Genomic DNA, 24,058 nt, shown 5'->3' on the forward strand with positions numbered 1-24,058 from the left:
CCCAAGCTTTTTCCCCGAGGTCATATTTTGGCGACAACTTGTTTAGGGGCCAAAATGTGCAGATAAAGCCCGCGAAAAACTTGTTTAGAGAATTATTTTGCACACAGAGAAACACTCGTTTAGGGGTGTTTGGAAATTCCTTGGTCATGCGTGTGTACAGCAATATATTTGACTGCCCCCCCCCCCCAGGGATTTTAGAGGGAACTCAATGTCTATAAATAGAAAGGGGGTACTTCGAGTTGGAAACATAGTTCAAGCTCACAAATGGTGGTCTCCAGAAAACACTTATTTTGTTGTGAAAATTGCATGTACGATTTCATCGAGAAAATATAGCAAAAAAAAAACTAAATTTCATTTGTTCTTCCTCGAAGAGTGTAAGGATGTTTTTTAATACTGATACATTTTATTCTCATTGGGAAATTACTGTAAGATTTTTATACAGCACCAACCCAATTCCTGAATTAAAAAAAAAAAAGTTTCATAAAAATACAGAGCAAATTGCATTGCAATGCCAGAATTGACAAGGGAAATTATTTAGGACAAACTTATTGTTAATGTGTAATTTCCATGTGACTTTAGTGTTTGGGCAGGAGATATGAAATATACCACTTCAATCTGTGTCACTTGATCACTCATAACTATTCAATATAAAGTTCATGTATTCAAGAGTAGAAAATGAAAGTTAATACTTCTCCTTAATGAGTTCATATTTTGATGTTGAAAGTATAATTGCTCTCCAACAACTCAATCAGTTTTGGCATGATAGGAAACCAGGCCAATTCAATGGGGATCTAAATATGACAATTAATAACAATCAAGAGGATACTACTGCTGTTTTAGGCATGTTAAGTGTCATTATTTTTGATAAATTTGAGTGACTTTAAATTGTTCAGCACCATGCCAAAAGGTACTTGAATTTCAGAGTACGGATACTGAGATTGTTGGCTGACCAAGGAGAGTGGTAATTGCTTTTCAAAACCATTTTCCCTTCTTAGTAAATGATGTCAGGATATGAATCATAATAGGTAATACTAGTGACTGTGGTATGCGTTAACTAAGAAGCGGTTGTTGAATGTAGAACGAGATGCTATTTTGTTCTTGTATGCATCACAGTGTACAGTTGAAAACTTTTTTGATTGAAACAAAGGATGTCATACTTGGAGTTTAGTAATGTATTTATTTGCAACCTGACAAAGGTAATATCTCTAAAACAACAGTTTTGACTCCCACTCGGTAAGCATGCCCAGTGATTCTGTCTATTCCAGAGCTTTCTGTGTATTGTGCATTAGCGAAATGACTGAGAAATGCCACAGGGGACACTCCCATCTTGTGGAACAGCTGATAAAACTAGTTCAGTACATCCCTTGCAGCCAGGACTCCACCATTTATTGTCTGTTAATATCTAGGGTAGATCATGGGCTTATCCTATCATGCAGATAAGCTCTGTTTACAGGAGAACTAAAAGGACGTTGTCAAACATCATCCATATTTAATGACTTTCTGCTTCTCAGTACCACCTGATACTATGCTGTCATTTGTCTATGTGAGTTTTTTGTTGGAATCATTCTTTTTTTTAAGCCAGGAAAAAAATATTACTCAGAAAGACTTTGTTTCCCTCATGAATATGATACTGCTCCTTAACCTTTTTTTTCTTCAATTTTCAATGTTTGATCATCATATCTTCAAGTTGGTATGATATTCATTGATTTGAAAAGCTCTTAAACAATATGAATATTGTGTTGAGAAGGTATGTGTCTTGTTGCTAATTGACTTGAAAGGCTCGAGGTATATCATATTCAAGATGAGAATATAAAGTTTATTTGATTCATCTTTGTTTTTTATCTTTGAGAGATACTGCCATATCATTTCATAGTTCTTCTGGATTAGATTATGTCAATATTTTTATTTCATAGCTTCACCACTATGGATTAACGGATCATTTAATTGTGCCATGTCACTGTATAGTATTTCCAAAGGATTAATGCCAGATGTCTGACTACTCGAACTAGATATGCTACTTGTTATTCTTTCTAATGATCAAGTCTGTCTAGATTAATGTATTGTATTTTTCCCCCCAGGTATTTCCTGCCACAATTCTTTGATATTGTAATGCATCCCTAACCAACCGGTTATTCTTTCCCCAACATGTTCAAAGAGAAAGAGAGATAAAGACAGACAGATGTAGAAAAGAAAGAAAGGGGGCATTGACTTTTTGCCAAATTTATATCCATTGCCTCCTCAAGCAAGTTATTTAAATTAATTATACTTGTATGAAATTGAATTAGTGGGAGTTTGCAGTTACATATACCATGCTGTCATAAAACGAGAAGAAAATTACTTCAATTTTGAAAAATTAAATATTCCTTCCAATATTGTTTCCACTTTTTTACCTAAATATATTGAGTAGAAAATGGAAAAATGCTTTTCTTCTGGAAAATAATGTACCTATTGAATTTAGTAGCATGTGTAATATCTGCATTCAGTACCATAAATGACCATAGGAAATTAATGATTCTTTTATTTTTCCTTCTCTTAATTTTTTTTTATTTTTCCTTCTCTTAATACTGAACTACTGTAGCTCTAGCTTACCTGAAGAACAGACCAGAAAACATCTACCAAAAAATATCCCCTCCTCCCAAAATAGATAAACATCTAGTATTCATCTCTATATCCTCCATCTCTTTTGCCTCAAGCTGTTAGAATTAAGTTACCAAAGTTGCAGATACATCTACTGTAATGCGCAAATCCAACTTCATCCAACCGAGCCGAGTTTCGTCCTAAAAATTGATCGAATGATTCAGTGTGCAGTCGTGGGGCCACTTTCAGACGCCAGACACAAAAGAAACGTTATCAACTTCCATGACAAAAGGGGAAAAGAGAGAGATCTAAATTGACCGGTTTGGGGGGATTATTGGTAGTGACACTGAACCGGGGGTTTCTTAGCTCCAGAGCGCGGTTAATCTCGGGATTTATCCGGGTCAGATTAAGGGATTCCGGAGCCCAATGTGTGTGAGATTTAGAGGGATGATCGGGAGGATATTGATGACGTGGAATTTGGTTTCTGATCTATCGTTGATGACTTTATCCTACCTCTCTCTCTCTTACTTTCTCTCTGATTTATTCCTAGTGATGACCTAGATACCACTTTTTTTTAAACCTATGACTGTTGGAGTAATAATTATCCTAGTTTTTCACCTTTCTGTGAAACATTGCACTTAATGTGACTAATCCTAACCTTCTTTAATTAATTTCAAAATTTTCTAGAGTGGATTAAATTTTTCATAGGCACTACCTTATACATGACAGACTTAAATAAAAATATGCGTACGTATGTTATATATAATTATGATTTATATTTTTTACTCAATCAAATTTGGGTGTCGAACATATCTAGCCTAGTAGTGAGGGAAAATAGAGATAGGAAGACTTTTGAATACTGACTTGGAGGTTGCATAGCAAAAACCCCTCCCTGTTTTTTTTTCTTCTGCATTGATGTGAGCAAGAGAAGACCAATACATTTTTTTAAATATCATTCGAAGTCTTGAAGCAAATTGCACGTTATGAAATATATGGTATAGGCCTATGTGCATGGCCATGGAAATATTTTTCATATATGCTGTAATAGTTTAAGTACTTTTTGCGAAGGAGGAGACCTTACATCATCTCATGTTAAAACTAAATAATTATTCTCTTTGTCTTTGTCTTTCTCTCTCTTATTCTTTGTATATTTACAGCTAGGAATGGGTGTTCCACCATCTATTAATCCAATGTTTCCTCCAACCAGCTTACCCAGTGGCTTTGGCTCAGGAGCCCATGGTGCTTTCCAACCAAAGGTAATCAATATTAACTCAATCACTGCTAAAGTTTGTCATTCTCATAGACTTTGCACAGGAAAGTGGATGTCTTACAAAGGGGAAGTCCACCCTGATATGAATTTGGTTTTTATTATAGCTGAAAAGCCAAGAAGTATGGTAGTAAGATTTTGTAAAAAATCCATCCAAGAATAGTTAATGGTTAAGTTTAGATTTTGTTAGGTTACATGTTAGCAGCTCCCTCTTATGTAATGGAATTTGAATTGCTAATATTACAATTTCTAATGGTCCTTGATAGCAGAAATTTATACTCATTTCATAAAAGCATTTTTTAATTAAAGCATCTAATCATGTAAATGAATGTGTATGTAAAATAATTTTCCAAGGAAATTACACCTTATGACTCTTCAAGATTTTAGTCTGATTCTAACTTCATCCCCTTTCAAGTATAGTATCTGTTTCGAAATGACTTCATTTGTTCTATGATCTAAACTTGTGCCATTTCAAGCTAAATAATTGCAGTTTCTAAATGCTTTGAAGGGCTATACCAACTCCTGAATGATCATAAGTGCATTTCAATTTATATCCTAGCTTTTACATGTTATAAATTTCCCTGAAACTAAGTCATCCCCCATTTTATATAGTCTCTGGTTGCATCCTATACATTTATCAAAATGGTTTTCAATTTTAATCATCCTGCCATTTTTTTTATTTGTCCCGAGCTTTCATTTTATAAAATCCCTTTGCATTTGGTGTTGTCATATTCTCAATCAAGCAGCAGAATCATATCATCAAAGAAAAATGACTTTTCTTCATGCACGTTATCCCCCCCCCCCCCTTCATGGTTTTATTCATTGCCTTTGTGTAAAACATAAAAATTGTTTTTCCTAATACCAGCACACTCTAAGGCTTTAATGGATATAACAATATATGTATCCTATATCCTTTTTGAAATTCATCATGCAAAAGGCATAATCTCATGTTCCCATGAACTCATTATTTAAAGTATATAGTCCTATACGTATAGTTTTGTGTCACAATGTGTTCAGGGGTCTATTTTTTTGTCCATTTTTTATTTGAAGCTAAGCTTTCTTGTCCATTTTTCAATCTGTCATTACTGATATTCAGACACCAAACATTTATCCCGAAAAATAACAAAAAGAAACAAATACAATTTCATTGCATAGTGTGAAGAGTGTGAAATAAGCCTTACGCAGTTGTACCATGTTCAGATATACAACAAAGAGGTGATTTGTTATTAAGTTGGAAATAATTATCTGACTCTAGTTTCATGTTACAGTGCTTCTCTACACATTGTTATACCATTTGACAAGTATATTAATATCTAAACCATTTTGGTAAAAATGTTTGTGTCAGGATACTAAGAATGACAATTTGGCTATCAAAAAAATTATTCCAGCTAATGGCGGTGTATGGTTTAATCTTTCATAACATCTAATAATGGTGTAGATTGCTTGTTAAAGTGGATGTTTCATATTCATTAGTCATATGCTCGAGTTGTGATGTGTTAAAATAATCATTTGTAAAAATATAAAAAAAACATTTTCATCTGTATTACAAGCAGAAATGAAACCTAACAGGTTCCTTAACATTAAAGGTTAATTTTACAAATTTCTTGCCAGCATATTTTAAGCAATCAATGATGGTTATCAACAAATATATAAAATTTTAATCATATTTTTTTAATGTTTATTTGTTTTAATTATTGCCGTTTTTCCATGTGTAAAATCTATATGTTTACATAATTTTTTTTACATTTTCTCTTCATAACATTCTCTTTTCTCACTCTTTCTTCTTCCTCTTCCCTTCCCCTCTTCTTTGCCCCCTCCTCTCTTGTTTCATCTATCTATATTCTCTTTATCTTTCTCCATGTAGAGTTGGCCAGAGGGTGGTTTGCAGCTCCCCAGGTTGGATAATCGTGTCAGCAAACCACTCATGAAGGTGCCCCACTTATCTTCATTTATAATAGCATGAACATTAACAATTTATGATCAGAGGGTCTATGAGATTAGCTCCCATCACATTACACAGTCACGTCCAAACCATCTACGACCAGGGTCCTTCTGCAGTTCCTATCATGGTAACTTCACCATCCAATGGTAACCACCAGAGTAACGTTACTCAATGGCCAATCAAAATCATGGATTTCATGGAAGTGGTCTTTGGATGGTAAAGTTACTGTAATATGTAATGGGGCGAGAAGTTCAAAGCAATTGACAATATATTATTCAAATGTATGTTACAAGATTACAAAGATAATACAAAATAGATACCCACCATCTTCCAAATCCTTTTTAAATTTGGTTGTAATAGTTGAATAGGTACTAGATGAGTGTGCAGTTAGCCACTAGCTTACCCTTTGCAGTACTGCAATTTTTGGCGATGAGGCATGAAAGACAGAGACTGAATATACAGTTTGTTACGAAGCATGGGTCTGTGTACTTTGCATGCTGCTTGCAAAGAGTTTATATTTTAGAAATTATCTTATTCAAAAACATTTATGCCCATGAGAGGGGAAAGGAAGGGAATATATTTGGCATTAAAATAGGAAGTAAAGAGTTCCCCGTTAATACTACTTGCTTAGATTACCATAGCTAGTAGCTGTTTTATGTTTTTCAGTTTAAGAGGATATATTTTTTTTAATGAACCAACTTCAATATAAAGCATGCATAATAGCAAATATAGTCTGCTGCATATATGATAAATTCGAAACAAATCCCAATTAGGCAGCTGAAATTAACAATTTGAAGAATTCTTGGTCTTGGTATGTGCATGCTTAACACTTATTGTGCATTGTGTTAATTAGAATTCTTTGTGGGAAGATTTTGGGCTAATTAGTATTCATCTTAGTTTGTTTGTATCTTATATTTATAAGCTCAATGAATTTGTTAGAGAAATTTTGTGTGTGTTTGTGCTTTTTTAATTGCTTAATGCAGCTTATTTATTTTCTTGATATTACATTTTGTGTTAGTGCTGTTTTGTGAGAATATTTGAAAATAATTTTCACCCCCTTTCATGTAAGCTTCCCATGCATTCATTAACCGACTCCTTACTGTCTGCAAAGTTTGATGTTATTTCTTAATATTAAAAAAACCTTCCATTTAGCTTGTTATAAGTCAAGTCCAGCAATGGTCTGTCTCACGATTTGACACATCCAGTCATCATCCATTCTCCATGATTTGTTTGTTTGGGAAATCAAAAATTTAGGTAGCTGTCGATTCAATCCAATCCAACCATCCCTTACCGCATTATCCACCATCCTATGGGTCATAGAGAAAGAATAGACGGGGAAACCGTCCTCTTCAGAAAGTGCACATTCATCAATTGGCGCACTTTAGGGTGCCATCTGTAATCGCCATGTGCATTGGTTCTACTTTGTTGCATTGATAGATGCATTTGGTAAGGGTATCTGAGAAATGTGTATTTGGACCGAGACTGAAGATGGTGTAGCCCCAGAATCAATCACTTGTCTAGATTTCAGATGACCTTTACAGTAGACGTTCAGTCTGTTCAGTCATGTTCCTATCTCTATTTGACCACTGTCACTAAAACCTAAGTGCATGAATATAGTCAAGCAGTTATATATGTTGTCATATTTTGAAAAAAATATGGATAGTTCCCCCCATGTCCTGTTATAGCAGAAAATGACCAAGAAATGTTTTTTAAATGTGTAGAAATAAAGAAGTATGAACATATTTTCCACCAAACATCCCCCCCCCCCCTATTCATACCTTTTCTTATGAGTCATATATTCCTACACTGCTAGCATTGCAGACAAAAAAAATATTACCTTTGTTTGGAATGAGAATTTTAAAAACCTATATTATGTATTGGCTATGTTTTAATTCTGTTCTTGTTTCCTACGAATGATTAAGAGCACTCCTCAATGCTCTCTTGCTCTCCTCCTGGTGATATGGCCTCCCTGAGTATACCACTTGCTTGCACCCCTTATGTTCCTTAGGGAAACTCTTTAATGGGTTGGACTCCTACATGATGGACAGTGGGACCTTAAACTAACAATTAATCATCAAATGGTACCGGAATCAGTTTTTGTCCAAACACTCTGCCTCCCCAAAAGAGATTGAAACAGCGATCAACATTGTTTGCTTTTTCACTTCAATTAAAAACAACACCATTTTGAGGTTTTTCCAATATCTCCAGGGAAGGTACCAAGCAGCTTGACAATCATGCCATTTCTTTAGTAATCTTTAGAATAAATTCACACTTCATAGTTAGATCTGTGAAAGAGTCTTGGTGAAAAGGACTTTATATTCATTAAAACTGACTAATTATATCCTCTATTGAATGCCGATAATTGGACTTAATTACCATAAGGCCATTCCATTTATAAAACCCCTTTCCTCTTCTATCATAATAGAAGCCATTACGGTAAATCCATTCTCTCTGAAAATGATTTATGTTTTAAGTAGACCGTAGAGAGAGATAATTCAAGGCTGAATTACTATTAAATTTAAACACAGAATCCCTCCAAGGGAAACCACCTTTCCTCTTCCTGAATCAATTTGATCAAATTAAAATGAAAAGTTTGATGTCCCAGCTTCTAATTAACAAGCATGGTTACAATGATGTCTCTACAGTGTTAAGGGATTGGAATAGATGCAAACTCCAGACATTGCCCATTGAACTACATATAGAAATTGCATATACTTATGTGTGTACCTGGTGAAATTAACCCTTTATTGTTTAAAGCTTTTAATAAAGCTATGGGAAAGGATTCATCACATTATTCTTGAGAGAAAAAAATAATTATCTATGTTAAGCAAGTATATATAGATGTTATTAAGGTGAAAGTACAAATGATTAGGTAGCATGTAATATTGTTTCCATGTTACATGCCTCATGACTACCCATTTATAATTAGAGGGTTTTCATCTACCAATATAATTGCATTGCCCATTATCATTTTGTATTGCATCATCTGTTTTTGTGCCTTTATTGCATGTCTGTGTGATAGGACACACCCTCATATTGTTGGTAATCTATCATTGTTTCATTTGTTAATAGTAGTCATTGTTCATAAAGTAACATATTCTTGCTTTATCTGTAAACTATCTTTTTTTTTGCTGTCATAGTTCTAGAACACAGCTTGCTATCCGAGTTTCATAATTTTATTCCATTGTCACCCAGCTCATCTTAGAAAAAAGCAATGATATAAAAATTATAATAAAAAAATAGTCCTATTTATGCCTTTAAAGCCTTTTAAAGCTCTTGCTAAAAGCTGTGATACTGTATAACCCCTATTTTGTCTATTATATATTTTTACTCAAGCTTTTCTCTTTTTTTTTACTCCCTGTTTTGTTTCAGAAGCGTGGAGAATGGTGCGCAGCCCATGTAAATGTTGCATGGTTAATATATCATCACCAACAAAAGGTATAAACTTGCTTACTCATGTGTATTTTTCTTTTTTGTTGAACATTTGACTAAGAATGAAATTTGCAAAACTGATTCAATTTTTGCAGGCTTTGTTTTAGAGTTTTTGTTTTTTATTTGCTTTCTAAAGTAAAGATTTAGATCAAGAACATGTAGTATAAAAGCAACTTGAAGAATGCAAAAGCAATATATTTCACCAGATTGCTAGTCATTGAAATTATCATATCGAGCATAAAGCGGAGACAAATTATTTCAGGGAGGTCCCACGTTTAGCGGGCCGGATGTACATACTTATGGAATTGCCCAAACATATGAATGAATGTAATCATGATCTATTAGAACTGAAACTTATGTATATATACAATTCATTGATTATGTTTTATATTCTCTTCCTGACCATCATAGGCCAAGGTAGATGCTCAGAAGGATAGCTTGAAGCAAGATGCCTTCCTTGGTAAACCCGGTGGACCTCATATATTTTCTCCTCCAAGGCCTCCTGATCTTCACCTCCAGTCTAATCTTTTTCCTCATGGTAGGTTCTTTCCTCCAGTCCTGGCTCCAAACTTCATCACTCCATCGTCATAAAAATTGCTAATATTCTGTATAATCAAACCCAAATTGTTTGCATATTTGATGCAAAGTATTTCAAAGAAATTGATTCAACCAGTGAGTTATGTAATCATATAAAATGGTCCTTCAGCTAGTCAGGATGTAATATAGGTGCCCAATACCTAACTTATTAGGTCTGTTTAGATCTATTCTCCTGTATATCCTGTGGACCTTGGAAGTTAATTGTTTGAAAAATGTCAAATTCGTTGGTGTAGTCCTATACTGTAAATTTTGTTGGTATCATCAGCATAAGAATCCGGCTGGGATCACATTCTATAAATACAGAAAATTGTGTAGGGGATTACACAAAAATGTTTTTCCAAAGCTTTTAAAGCTTGTATGCTTTCCCTCCCCCCCCCCCCCCCTGTGTTTGGGGTTTGGGATGATATTATAAACATTGTTGATAAGATATTATTCCCAATGAGATGAAACAATCAGAAAGCTTACAATAGTTGTTTTACTTCCTTTCTCTTAACTCTTTAACTCTATTTATATATGTATAGTATCGTAGTCTGATGTGAACTTGTTATTTTTCCAATTGGAGGACAAAAACATCATTAGATATTTGTAGCAAGTATACTGTGTTATAATTAATATCATGGGCCATTAATCTCTAAAGACATCATGTATTGGTTTTCTACACCTCTCTTACCATTGAACAGGTGCACCAGGGGGTCCATTAAACCTCCAAAGTGGTCCACATCATCCCAGCTTCTTGACAGCGGCTGGACCTACATTTGGTCTACCTCCAATGCCCAGACCAGCTAGTTATGGGCCAGGTAACCTGGGCTTTCCTTTAACAGGACCAGGTATGAAAGGTATTTTAAAAGTTCCCTTTTTTCAATATGTCTTTATCAATCATTGTGTATCTCTTATCTGCCCCCCCCCCCTCTTACTCGCTCTCACGCTCTCTGATCGGTTGTTTGTTATAATTTTCTCCCCGCTCATTTTGTATCTCTTTTCTATAATTAAACCTTTTTCTAAATGGATACAACTAGTTTTTTTTTTTTTTTAGCTTAAGTGGTTGTATACTCTATTTATTTCTAATTGAACCTGACTATGTACAGTAAGATACTTTTTAATGCGGCTCCATGCTTGAACCATAAGTTCAATTATATAAAAAAAACATGAAATTTCCTCATATGTATACACATAATTTGCTATTGATTATGATGATGGAAGTATTCATGACATATCTCATCTGCTTTTCACTCCCAAAATGTCATTATCAGGTGGCAGTTTGAATTCCAGTATGTTCAACGGTCGAGAGTCGATTGGTTTACCTGGTCTGAGCAGCCCACATCAAGGTCAATGGGGTAGACTTCACAGGACTCCACCAGGGTTCCCAGGAATGCCACCAGGTTCCTGGGCTAAACCAGAAGCAGAGAGGGCAAAAGAAGGGTTCCATTTCAGCCTTGACAGGGAGAGAGAACGGGAACGAGAAAGACTCAAGGACGAGGAGAGGGAAAGGGAGCGGGAGAGGGAACGTGAACGCGAACGCGAAAAACTGGAAAGAGAGCGGGAAAGGGAAAAAGACAAAGAAAGAGAAAGGTTGGTATATTATATTTCTTTTACAGATATTGACAATCTAATGTTTGATTGCACACTTCACTTTCTCCATACAGCTATTTGCAGGTTTGCCACTTTTTTTTTTTATAGACATTGGTGGTCATTTGATTGGATTATGTACAAACTCATGTTGAAATCATATAATGGGTGTCACATTCACAAACACATCAACTGGTGTCAATCTGCACATAGTTGCTCAATAAAGGATCTCATGAATTTGGGAGAACATGTTTAACTCAAAAGTCAAGGAACAAAGCTTGCTAATCTTGTCTTTGTCAAAGAAGTATTTTGAGCAGATGATGCAGGAAAGATAATTCACAAGAATTCTGTCCTTGTCAAAATCATGTAAGTTTTGATCAAATGTTAAATGTGATAGGCATCAAGGTACACTTTTTCCTTGATGCAACGGAAGTTACAAAATTTGTCATCAAGACATGGATTTGTTTTTGTCATTTATAACAAGGTATGGCGTGGGTAGCGGTACCGAACGATTAGTCAGCTAATAGTGGCGTGCAATTAGATTATGTCCCCAGGCCAAATCCATCGTTAGCAAATTACCGGCAAATTTAAACAGGTGTCTTGGGCTTCCTATTGTTTCTTTGACAACAACGGAGAGGGGAGGATACTAGAGGGTCAGGATATTGTGACATTGTATTAGATTAGTTAGAAGGATTTGCCAAGAGTGGGTTTGCATGATTATCAAGTTTAGAGAAGGAATGTTGTATCAATCAAAATTTGACCATTGGTGCCAACTTTTCAGGATAGTGTACAAACATCACATACATCTCATTTCCATGATTGATGAATGTAATAATTATTATCAGAATAAGTTTTGTTGGTTTCTTTGTCTTGTAATAGAGGAGAGGATGACAGGGAGGAGCATTGGAAGGCCCTGTAATTTACATCTTATTTGAAACAGAAAGTTTATGACCAGCTTATGCCTTATCCAGAAATGCATAGTGAAGGGGATGAGTTCAGTTAACAGTAACAGGAAAAGCTGTATTATCAGGATTTGAAGACATTGTCTGTCTGGTTTAATGTAAAAGGATGATGAAGGTTAACTGAATAATTGATTCAAGGTCATTATCTTTGTTTACTGTAGGCAGAAAGATAATCGAATTATGGGAGGAGTTTGGGGTTTTGAGTTAAAATCCCTGTTTGTATGCTTGCCAAGGATCAAACAAAGAGATAGGAACTATTGCAGAACAATACAGGAGAGAGTAAAAATATGGAGGAATGAAGATTGACTTCCCTTTTTCAGCCAGGGAGTAGTACATGTCATGAACATGCTTAGCAACAGTAAGGGTTAATGCTTATATTGTCAAAGTGGATAGTTATCTGATATGGTATTAAATTTTTTGAGAGTTTCCAGGGAATACAAAGACCTTTTACTGATAGTCAAATAAATTATAGTGGTAGAGGTCTGCAGGGGTTGAAAGATGATGGGATAATATAGCCGAGCTCTTGACCATTTCAAGAGCCAGTTATTGTGAGGGATGTCCCTACCTTCTGGTGATACCAAAGCATGCGCACCAGCAAAATTCATGATAGATCCTTCAGAACATGTACCTCCTTCCAGAACAAAAAGAGAATGAAAGACCCCCCTGGGGCCACATGAAATGTCAGACTTCTCTTTATGAAACACATGATTAAAGCTGACAGTTCAAAGACATTGTTCGTCCGGTGACAAGAATAGATGAGAAGAAGAATCAGGGATCGAGACATGCTTCCCGACAATGGCAGGCGTCGAGCCGAGCACCTATCGTGACAATGCCAGCTGATAACTAAATTAGGTCCAGTTGTGCCGAGGCGCAAAGCCCAAGGAGTTTTCCTAGATGGGGTGCAGAGAAATGGGAGGAGGAAAAGGGGGTTGGGATGGGCGTAGGGGAAATGAGATGAAACAGGCCATTCAAAACAGGTGATGGGTTCAAAAAACAACAATAGCGATCACCCACCTCCTCCTTCCCTTGCAGATATGGTCATGATTAAAGAACTTCTTCTCTAGTCTCATATATAAGGGTATCAGGGGAATGCATATTGTAATGATTTAAGAACAGGAAAACAAAACCAAGGAGTGTGTGTCATTGTCACCATCATGACAGCACAAATTCATCTTAAACTTTGTAAGGCCCCAGGCTTTAATTTGCCATTTATGTGGGCTTCTCTTTCTTTCCTCATTTGTATTTAGCATTGGAAGAAGACGTGAAAGACAGAGTTTGTAGATAGTATTTACAGAGATCAATCATAAAAGAAAACAAAAATCTAAATTGTCACTATTCAAAACTCAACATTTGTTATGTATCCCTCAGCTTACTGATTGTCTATATAGATGATATAGTAACCAAACTAGCATCTGCAATCACATTGTGTTTATACCAAGACCACAGTATTCCTGTTCATCCATTGAACAAAAACCTCTTAAGTTCACCAGGAGGTTATTTTTAAGAGAGTTTTTTTTTATTATCTCCCCTTTGAGGAAAACCAAAGAAGGCCAATTTGGAAGTCTTAGGGCTATCTGATCTTGTCCAATTGCGGTTTGCACGAGAGATTTATATCTCTAAGTAATACTACCAAGTGCTGCATAAAGACAAGATCATCCCAAATAGGAGACAATTAAATAGAATAACACGTACTCCTAGTTACCACCCAGATGATAGTCATATTATCCAGAGGTAATTGTCATGATGTGAACTTGATAACACAAGATTGGACTAAGAAATAATAAGCATCCTAGTGATATTGTCAAGCTTATCTCTATATCTGTCTACTATTGTTAGCTTTATGGATTTCATCAATTGTTCCCAAATTACTTCTCTGGATGATGCATTTCCCTCAAGAAGTATCACATATTTGTTCGGAAATTAAGTCCTCTCCCTGAACGTCATCAAAGTGTTATTAATGGTTCATGTACGTGAACCGTAAACATTTTACCCGCTTCATGGACTTTTCTTGCGTGTATGTTAAACAACACTGAGCTCATGCTATTGCTAGTGTAAGGTGCCAGGAAAAGCTGGAACACCTACAAAGCAACTTCACTGATATCCCCAACTACTGTGCATGAAACTAGGAATGGATCTACAAGGTCTATGGCTATGGAAATATATGTATTTCAAGATTTAAAAACACTTGTAATTATCTTCAAAACAAGAATTCATGAGAATCTTAAATTTTGCTTGTGCAGTTTAGCTACTGTGAATTCTTGTGGACTGGTCCTTTAATAACTTATTTGTAACAGATACCAGGAACTCAGAAGACATAGATGGTCAATGCATTGTAATATGCAAGTCATAGCCTTGGTACCGTCTTGCCGTCGTTCATTTTTAATCGTCAATTCATATTGCATATCAAGCCCTCCTTCGTAACTCTGTAATCCTCAAGAGTAATAGGATACAGAGCGATTGAAACATGGGATCCTGAAGCGTGTCATGAGCTGTGACTGCTGATAGCCCTCAGGGAAGATGGCAAGGATTTAAGTTGTCATGTCCACTTACTGGACAACGTTCAAGAACTAGTCTCATCTAGCAGCTTGGCATAGACCATGGTCATGCCCATATTAAGATTGAGTTTGTTGTATTGCATGAAGTAAGATGATTATGATAATTTAGTCATTGGCAGTGACATTAATATCTTTGAGAAGCAAGAGGATTGAATTACTTGAAGTGAAAACTTTGGTAAGCAACTATCTACCCATTTGTTGTTGGTAATTCCTTTTCCTTTGATTGGGCAAGAGGTTTAATGTTTTACTGTTGATGAAACTGATTGGTGCTTGTTGACATTAGGGGTGTGATAGGAAAACCAGAAGTATGCATGAACAATTATAAGAGGGTCAGGGTTTGGAGTTTGAAGTGAAGAAAAAAATGAGTTTGGTGACTCAGAAATTTAAAAGGAACTCTGAAGGAAAAATTAACTGGGGAAAAAACCCTCAGCTGCCATCAATTATTTTGTGGTTGAACAAAAGGGGAAAAGATGAATTGCTGTTTAGGAAATCTCCTTTTGCACAGATGATGTCTCCCATTAGTAGGTTCTGACTTTTCATTGAGCACCGGAAAAAGGGCAGCTGTATGGGATGTAACCTCTAAAAGGAGTTCTCTTCCACTTTCCTTCTTCATCTATTAAAGACCCACTTATTCCATACTTTCTGAAATTTCTTCAAATTAATTTTGAGTGAAGTGTTGCTAGATATTTTACAGACTTCGCTGGAAAAGATTCTGGCTAAGTTCATCCCATTATTAGTTGGCTATGACCTGTTTTCTTAGTGTGCCAGGTTGTAGAAGATTTAAAGTAAAGTTGCAGTGGACCATCCTTTGCTGATTCATCCTGTGTCTTGGACGTTAATCTTTCCATGATGTACAGGAAGGATGCCCATCTCCCAAATGTTCAATTTGTCAGCAGTAATTGATACGAGCCACACATTTTTCCCCTCTTCTCCACTTTAGTTTGTGGGCGGTTAGTCATTCTAGCCATCTTTCTATCATGTTTTCACTGTCTATGGCCTGGTTATCATTCAGGTTACCTACAGATTTTTATCTCAATGACCTATAAGACCCTTCCCTATTTTTATAACTATGGATTCTTTCATAGAAAATAAGTACTAAATTCATTTACAGTTTTCATTAATTCATTTAATGGTTTATTCAATAGACATGCATCACAGTAAAAAAATGAATTACACATGCTTTACATAGTATAATGCAAAGAATTGAATTTAGAGACTGTTTTTTTTAATTATTATCATGTTTAATTATTTATTAGTTTCATGGAGTTTCATCTAGTTCATACTGTAATATCACAAACTGTTTCAACTTCAAATATCTCAAGATGGAACAATATTGTGTGGAATAAATATATAGTGATTAACATAGATTGATAAGAATAGCTATAATGATTTTCTGTCTCATTTTGAAAAGTGTTAATAATCATTGTTTAATCAAGTCTTTATTTGTTCTGTTTTTAAATATCTCAGGGAACGGAAGGATGGAGAGAGGTCATCAAATCATGGACCTTCAGAAGGATGGTCCAATGATCGTGAGAGGGAGAGCAGACCAGCAGAAAGTGAATCAAGAACACTTAATCACGTTCGCTTACTGGACAATGATCGTGATCATGAAAGGAGAAAAGAGGAGCGTAGTTCAGAGAGCCGCTCTAGTGATATGAAACGTGTGACCCCTCCCAGTCGCCATGTTAATGATGGAGTAAGACATTCAACATCTCGAGGTCATGATGGACGATTTGATAGCGCATTCAACAATGTGTTACATCCCAATGCGCTGACCACCAAAGAGGAGAGACGGGAACCAGAAAAGGAAAAACCATCAGAGAGATTGCCGGAGCAGCGTTTACCGGAACGGATTCCGGAAAGGATACCGGAAATATTACCAGAGAGGATACCCGAGAGGCTACCTGAAAGGCTTCCGGAAAGATTCCCTCCGGAAGTCATGGCGTTGCATCAGGCATCCGTCCTCAATACCATGAACGCTATGAATCCTATGATGTCATTGCTAGACCGTCGCTTGCCAGGTATGCCCTTTTCACCGCTTCATCATATGGAGAGGCATCCTAACCCGGGCATCCCAGGACCTTGGGATCCTTTTAGGGGTAACCTGGAGGCGATACATCGTGAGCAGCAGATTAGACTTGAGCGTGAATATGAGAGAGATCGCCTGATGCGATCTGCTCTTCACCAACCAATGGGGCCTATCATCGATCATCCAGATAGGCTCCGGGATCGAGAACACCACGACTTCTCGCGAGATAATCCTCTTGCCATGGAATCCACCATTAGGCACCTAGAACAGGAGCGCATGCACAGATACCTCGAGGAACGCGACCGTGCACTAGCCCTACGTGAGGATGCGGAACGGAGAGGAATCATTCACGGGACCTCCCAGGACCCACTCAACCCTCTGAACAGACCCACTATTGGGGCAATTCCCCCATACTCAAGGACTAGTTCTATCTTCTCAAACTCTTTGCACAAGAACAGTTCACCTCCGTCGACCCTATCTGCCCCTCCTCCACCCTTGGTTTCCTCGGCTGCAACAAGTAATGGTCCTTCCCTGGGGCTTGGTCTCCTTGGACCTCACAGTCATTCAGCATCTCCTCATTTATCAGCCACCAGGAATAGTTCACCTGCGGACTCTAATCCATCTAAAGGAAAAACAACTCCGGATAAAGATGCTCATTCAAGATAGGATACGGTTACCATGTAGCCTCCCAACATTTCATCTTTCTTCTCTCTCTCTCTGTCACAGCTGTCATGTCCCCCCCCCCCCCCTTCATGTTTTCCTTGGAAATGTTCTTCCTTGGAAATGTTCTACTGTGAAGTTGCTATTTGTACTCTGATTTTCAAAAGTCTATGACTCCTATCTTAATGTAGAGGGTGCTATTATGTTGCCATTCTCCCAGAATACAACAAGATAATACAATATATCCCTGTATCCCGGGGAGTATTTCAGACTTGCCATTCACTTGCAAAATTAATTGCAGTGTTAGCTTTAAATTTTATTGTGCATAGCACAGTTTTAAAGTTCAACCATTTGGTACTTCTGCATGGCCATGGATTATAGTTTGAAAGTTAAATGAATTTGACAAAATATTTCCCATTTTCAATATTTTTGTCTGCTTTCCATTAGCTGTCATTGTTGGTGAGTTAATAAAAATCAATTCCTTGTGCAATGTACCCCTAACATGGATGTATTTCTTAATCCGTTGGATTTGCCTAAATATAATGGTGATGAAGAGTTACTTCTAAGATAATGTAAATCATCATCCTTTCATAGATAGTCCCCTAATATTTTTTTTTAATAGATGATTGAAATAATTGTAAGAAAATTTATTCTCTTGTTTGTGTGAAATTGTTTTCTATGTGCCAAATAGTTTTTTTCTTAATGTAAAGAGAGATCATGTAAATTAACATTCCAAAGAGAAAGAGGGACATTTGATTTTCAATTGAAATAGTCTTCAATTATATTTGGTTGTACAATTCTGTAAAATCCAACTGTCATTTTGTTACCTGTTCACTGTTTGTCTGATAATGAATTTCTCTGGTGTAAGTTAGTGTTTAGAATAAGGGATTACATGGCATTTAATGACTCCAGTAAGCATTTTTAATTAACACCTACACCAAGGGTTTAAACTGTGATTGGTATCACATGTTCTGTATTTCAAATCTGATACGTAACAACTGAAATCTTTATTGAAATAAATCTCATTTTCCTGTTTCTTTTGGTATGATTCCAAACAAAACTCTAAACTTCAAACTTAAATCTAAACTCATATAATGTGAGTCAGAAAAGAAGGTGGAATGTGACTGTGATGGTTAAAGGAAAACTATCCAAAAAAGAAGATTGATTATCTAAAATAAATTAAGTTTCATGTCAGCAAAACAAGACATTGAATTATATTTTAAAGGATAAGTCCACCCCAGTAATAGATTGATTTGATTTTTCAGGGAAATGAGAGAGTAATAGCATTTAAAGTTTTGCTCATTTTCACAAAACATTTTTTGCTGAAGATAGTTGGTATGCAAATGAGAGAACTGATGACATCACACTCTTACTATTTTGTTTTTATATGAAATATGTATGGTTTTTTTAATGATGTAAAGCAAGGTTTGACTCTACAGTGAATATGTTGAATCACTATATTTGTAATCTACCATGATTCAATCATGAACTTCTTATCAAACCTACTGAAATGGAAAATAAAAATACAAAAGAAATGTGTGTCTGACATTGTTATCTCACCTTTTAAAGTATAACACATATTATGCATCTTTGTTTTATGAAATTAAGCAAAACTCTCCAAATTTTTAAACTTTTTTTTTTTGGGGGGGGGGTTCACATTCAATTTGTTGAAGTTGTCAGTGTTAGGCTTGTTTGATTTTTTCCTCTTTTATTAAAACCACAATCATTCTTGGTGGACTTGAACTTTTAGTATTTTTTAAGAGTATCTAATAATCAAACAACTTGGTGGAATACTTTCATGTGAGATAAATTTGGAGTGGTATTGTTAAATTACTTAAAACTAACTTTTTAGAAATTATTGGTTGCTCTTAGCTCTGTACATATATTTCAATTTTCTGATCCTATCAGGTCCACAAAATTCAAAGTATAAGATTTCAAAACTAAGATTTTTTAGGCAATACTGAAATCTGTGGGGAACTAAAGGGAATACTTCACACATCAGTTTGAAATTGGATTATATGTAATTAAAACATATATAATGTAAATTAATATACAAGAATCAATTCTTAAAACTCAATAATCAATGCTGTGTACTTGTCATGAAATTGTTAATATAAAAATGTTTTTAATTCTTAATGTGTATTGTATGTATGGATGGGTGACACATATTTCATTGTGTAACCACTCTCTGACTTCATGCCCTTTAAATGAGTATCATCTGTATTACCAATCACTTATGCTGCTGAACATCCTTCAAATGTCACCAACCTATTTTCTTTAAACTTGTTACTTTTCCCTCACATTGTCTGCTTTTTCAGATAAAATGAGGGTGGAGGAGATAAGAATCATGATAAGGATGAGGGGGGCAAGAAAAATAGGAAAAGGAGATAAAAAGTTTAGAGAAGATGAGCTTGATTTCCTACGCCGGCTGGCCGGTGTGCTCATCAAATATCCTGTTGTCAATAAGACCTAGTTTTAGTTAAAGAGAAAGAAAGAAGAGATACCCCTCTTGAGGATGATGATTCACCCCTATTTCAGACCCCCTTTAGCCCTCCCTCAGGGCTTGCCTGTCACCCCCAAAGAGTAATTTATTCCAATTATATGAGCAGTGTTATTGATTCTTATCAGATAATCATAACTCAACCATAGTTTCAGGTCTGATTTATATAGAAATTCTTCATCTGTTTTTAATAGGTGTGTTATTAACCCTGTCAAGTTCAATTTGGAAGATAATCAAGCTGGCTATTCCTGATGTGGGTTATTATTTCAGAGTTAAAGATGTTTGATGGATCAGCCCGGAAATTGAGTATGGACTGTGACTCGTTTCACAGAGGCTTGCAAAATCAAAACAAGCGAATTCATTGTGTTTTCATGGAGGCATTCTTTTACATTACCAATGACGACTAGTGCATCAGGGATTTGAGTAACAAAGAAAGAACTTTGTGAGGGCTCTCTTCCAGTGAATTTCACCAACATTCTTTCAGCTTTCTGTTATTGACATTTAATTGAACCTTAAAATTGTATCTATACATCCACCAAGAATAGTATTGGATCATAATAAGGGAATTTAAAATCCAATAAAGTTATTTATAGCATCCGACTAAATGAAATAGCAATCCATTATCATACCTCATCCCCCCAAAATATAATGAATAAATGAATGAATGAAAGCAATAGTTATACAATTTTTAAAATGGAATCACAATTGGGTTTATGGCTAGCTTAATTTGAAAAAAAAAAAATCAACGGGAAGAAGTGCCTGTTTTCACTGACCTTAAACTAGGATTATTTAATGTTTGATGGGAGATCAAATGGAATCAGTAATGGGAATATGAAAGCCATGATTCTATACTGTAATGTAATGCTTCATTTATTATTTACTTTAATTGTGAATGAGAATATTGTGAGTCATGTGCAGTTTTTAATATTTAACTTGTACTTAATCACATTCATTGAATTTAACGTAAAGATATTTTCAACAAACCAATTTTTATACTTAAAATTAGTATCATAAAGGTTGTTGTTTGAAAAAAAATAATTAAGTGCCAATCTTCGAATAGCAAGTTTTAATTTCCTTGTTGATATTTGTGTAAAACAATGATTAAAGGATGTAATCATATTAGGTATGGTTGGAAAGACTGATGTAAATATCTGAAATTATGATACATCTTATACAGGCAAGCCCGTATCCAGTAACTGGGATAATCATTTTTCAGACAACGATCTAATGTGGTTAGCACTATAATAGCAGAATGTTATTATTATTTTATTAGCTATGGAAAGTATTTTAAATCACTAAGGATATTAGGAGATGTTTAAAAACGATATCCAACGATCAGTTCTTATAACAACAGTTATAATATCTCTACCTGGAAAGCAAGGTTTAGTGTTTGATGATAGGGATGATTTCTATGCGTTGATTACATTCATCGCTATGTGCAATTAATCATACAATCTAATGTCCATTCACTATGCGTTAGGCCCCAAGGTAAAATATGCACTAAAAATCTGTATAACCAATCTAATGCATTTGTTGGTTTAGGGTTTTCAAGTAAATTGAAATTGACATGTCTCATCTTGATTGAAGTTATATTTTCACATTCTCTTGATGTCTTTAACAAGTCACATATTTCTAATAATTTGCTTTTTATCTCTTCTTGGAATAAGAAGGAGAGATGAATTAATGAATTCTATTTCACATCTTACTTGTTTGAACGTCATAGGGCTTTCTTTTGTCATTTTCATGTTCTCTGTTTTCCTTTCAATTCAATCTTTCATTTTATTTTCAAACTTGAAAATCATAATTCAAGGTTTACCTATGATCTGTGGGTGGTGGTAAGATGACCTTTCACCTACATCTTTTAATAAAGCACTTGTTCATAAATATTCAGTTTATCCGTATAAGGAAAAGGAAACTTCATATTCAATTTATTGAGAATGTTATCCCTATTGAAAGTGCAATGTGGGGGATTGTGTGAAGGAAATGAAGTGACTTTTGTAGATAGTTTTCATGTTTTTAAAGGAATATAGATGATGATGACAATTTCAACATGAAATTCAAAATGTCTCTATTTCTAAATGAATAAGTTCAAATTCATGATATGTTTGCAAGGAAGTTATTGGCTGTTAGTGATAATACAATGCCTCAATAGCCTCCCTGTAAATAGCTAAACCAAACTATTTGATTTATCTCTTAATCAGGTAATATATGATTAGTTCTCAGAGTAATGTGTAGATATCAAAGCTGATTCAGTTAAACCAACAATCTTGAAATTAATTTGATTTTATGTCAAATTCACTATTAAAATTTATTGTAGGCCAACACAGCAATATGCCATGTGAGTCACAGATATGAATATATAAATAGTTGAAATTTACACAATGGCTCTGTAATGATGTTAATAACTTCTTTTGTTATTGTCTTATTTTTCCACCATGTAATGCTTGAGATTTGTTTTGGTGGTGGATTGTGTATGTGAAGAATTTACAAAGTCAAATAATGAAACGAACTGTAAATATTTTTTTCCGAAAGGAAATCTTGTTCATAAATTGTGATACAATGCTGGATTGATATACAGATTTTAAAAATGAATTTTGTGTCAACTCAAAAAAAAAATAATGGTAGAACCTTAAATAAGTACTTGTTATTTGCTACAGTATTAAATTATGACTGAGAAAAGTTAGAACATCTTAATACACGTTATTTTGTATTTCCAATGGCATATAGTTGGACATGGAGGGAACAGGAATAAAAGAGAAAGAGAAGATTAATAAGGTGAAGAGTTTATAAATAAAAAATTAAAAAAAATAAAAAATGAGGAAAATAGTGAGAGAAGCAAAGCCAATTATTGAATGGGGAAAGAGGTTGGATATTGAATTTGAGAGTGAAAAGGAGAGGTAGAAGAATGGTGAGAGAGAGAAGAGAAGAAAAGCCAATGATTGGAAAGAAATGATGAATATTTGATTTAAGAAAGAGGGAAGAGAGGGAGAAGAATGGTGAGAGATAGAAGATGAGAAAAGGAAAGCCAATAATTGAATGCAGAGAAATGATGGATATTGAATTTGAGAAAGAGGAGGAGAATGAAGAGAGATAGAATATAGCGGGGAATATTCAATTTTCAGGTCAGTATATTAAAAAAAACATTAAATCACTTGGCCTTACAATCACATAACTTGTTCTGTAATATATCATGGTTTTGAATTCAAACAAAAACGCATGCCAAAATGGCAAGGCCTTTAACTTTCTTTTCATTAGCATAATTTTCAAACATATTGTGTTCACCTAAGCATAAAACTTTTGGATTGTAATAAATCACAGATCAAATGCACTATATGCATGAAGTTATGAGACATATTTCCAAAGTAAGCAATTGAATTTTAGTGAAAAAAACATAAAAAAGATCTTCTTACATTTCACATGTTCATCGAAGCATGAATGTTTAATCAAACGCGAAACAATAATTGAAACATGTTAATTTCTCACACAACGAAAAACGGTTTAGTGGGCAAAATGAAAGTAGTCCAGTCAATCTAGCCAGAATAGGGGGGTAACCCACCACTAATTGCAACACGAGATATTCCACTGAAATGCTTTTGAGGAAGGTCCCCTAAACAACATACTAAAAGTCCCAAGAAATCCAAGCAGTGGAAATTTATGAAATTTGCATGTTATGCAAATTAGCCATGAAAAATTAGGAAAAGAAGGAAAATAATCCAAAGATTACAAATTAAATGTCCAAAACAATTTAATTTGAATGGAAATTAATGATAAATAACTAAATTCAGTGTTTTTAATCAAAAGTGCAAAAAAATCTACCTCATTTGCATATTATGCAAATAAGCATCCTTATATGGAAAAATGTCAAGATATTATGATTTTTCTCATATACACTGCTTGAAAACATTTCATTAATGTTGACATTAATATGCTACTAGGCATGAGAATTCATCCCAATGCTTGAAAATTAATTT

The 24,058-nt window shown here is 35.0% G+C and overlaps 1 protein-coding gene across 3 annotated transcripts; it reads left to right on the forward strand.

Annotated features, from left to right (window-relative positions):
* Nucleotides 1–3,739: 3,739 nt before the first annotated feature.
* On the forward strand, nucleotides 3,740–22,773 carry LOC129254923 (autism susceptibility gene 2 protein-like). Of its 3 annotated transcripts, none has more exons than XM_054893464.2 (7): nucleotides 3,740–3,833; nucleotides 5,709–5,774; nucleotides 9,159–9,224; nucleotides 9,630–9,756; nucleotides 10,496–10,651; nucleotides 11,066–11,384; nucleotides 16,366–22,773. In XM_054893464.2, the coding sequence occupies exons 1-7, from the start codon at nucleotides 3,741–3,743 to the stop codon at nucleotides 17,591–17,593; spliced, it is 2,055 nt and encodes a 684-aa protein (XP_054749439.2). In that variant the 5' UTR covers nucleotide 3,740; the 3' UTR covers nucleotides 17,594–22,773. The 3 variants fall into 3 exon arrangements, with proteins under 3 accessions (XP_054749439.2, XP_054749440.2, XP_063964298.1); XM_054893465.2 differs by having other exon boundaries at nucleotides 10,496–10,642; XM_064108228.1 differs by lacking the exon at nucleotides 5,709–5,774.
* The last annotated feature ends 1,285 nt before the right edge of the window (nucleotides 22,774–24,058 follow it).

Source organism: Lytechinus pictus, chromosome 2 (genome assembly GCF_037042905.1).
Source record: "Lytechinus pictus isolate F3 Inbred chromosome 2, Lp3.0, whole genome shotgun sequence".
NCBI lineage: Eukaryota > Metazoa > Echinodermata > Echinoidea > Temnopleuroida > Toxopneustidae > Lytechinus > Lytechinus pictus.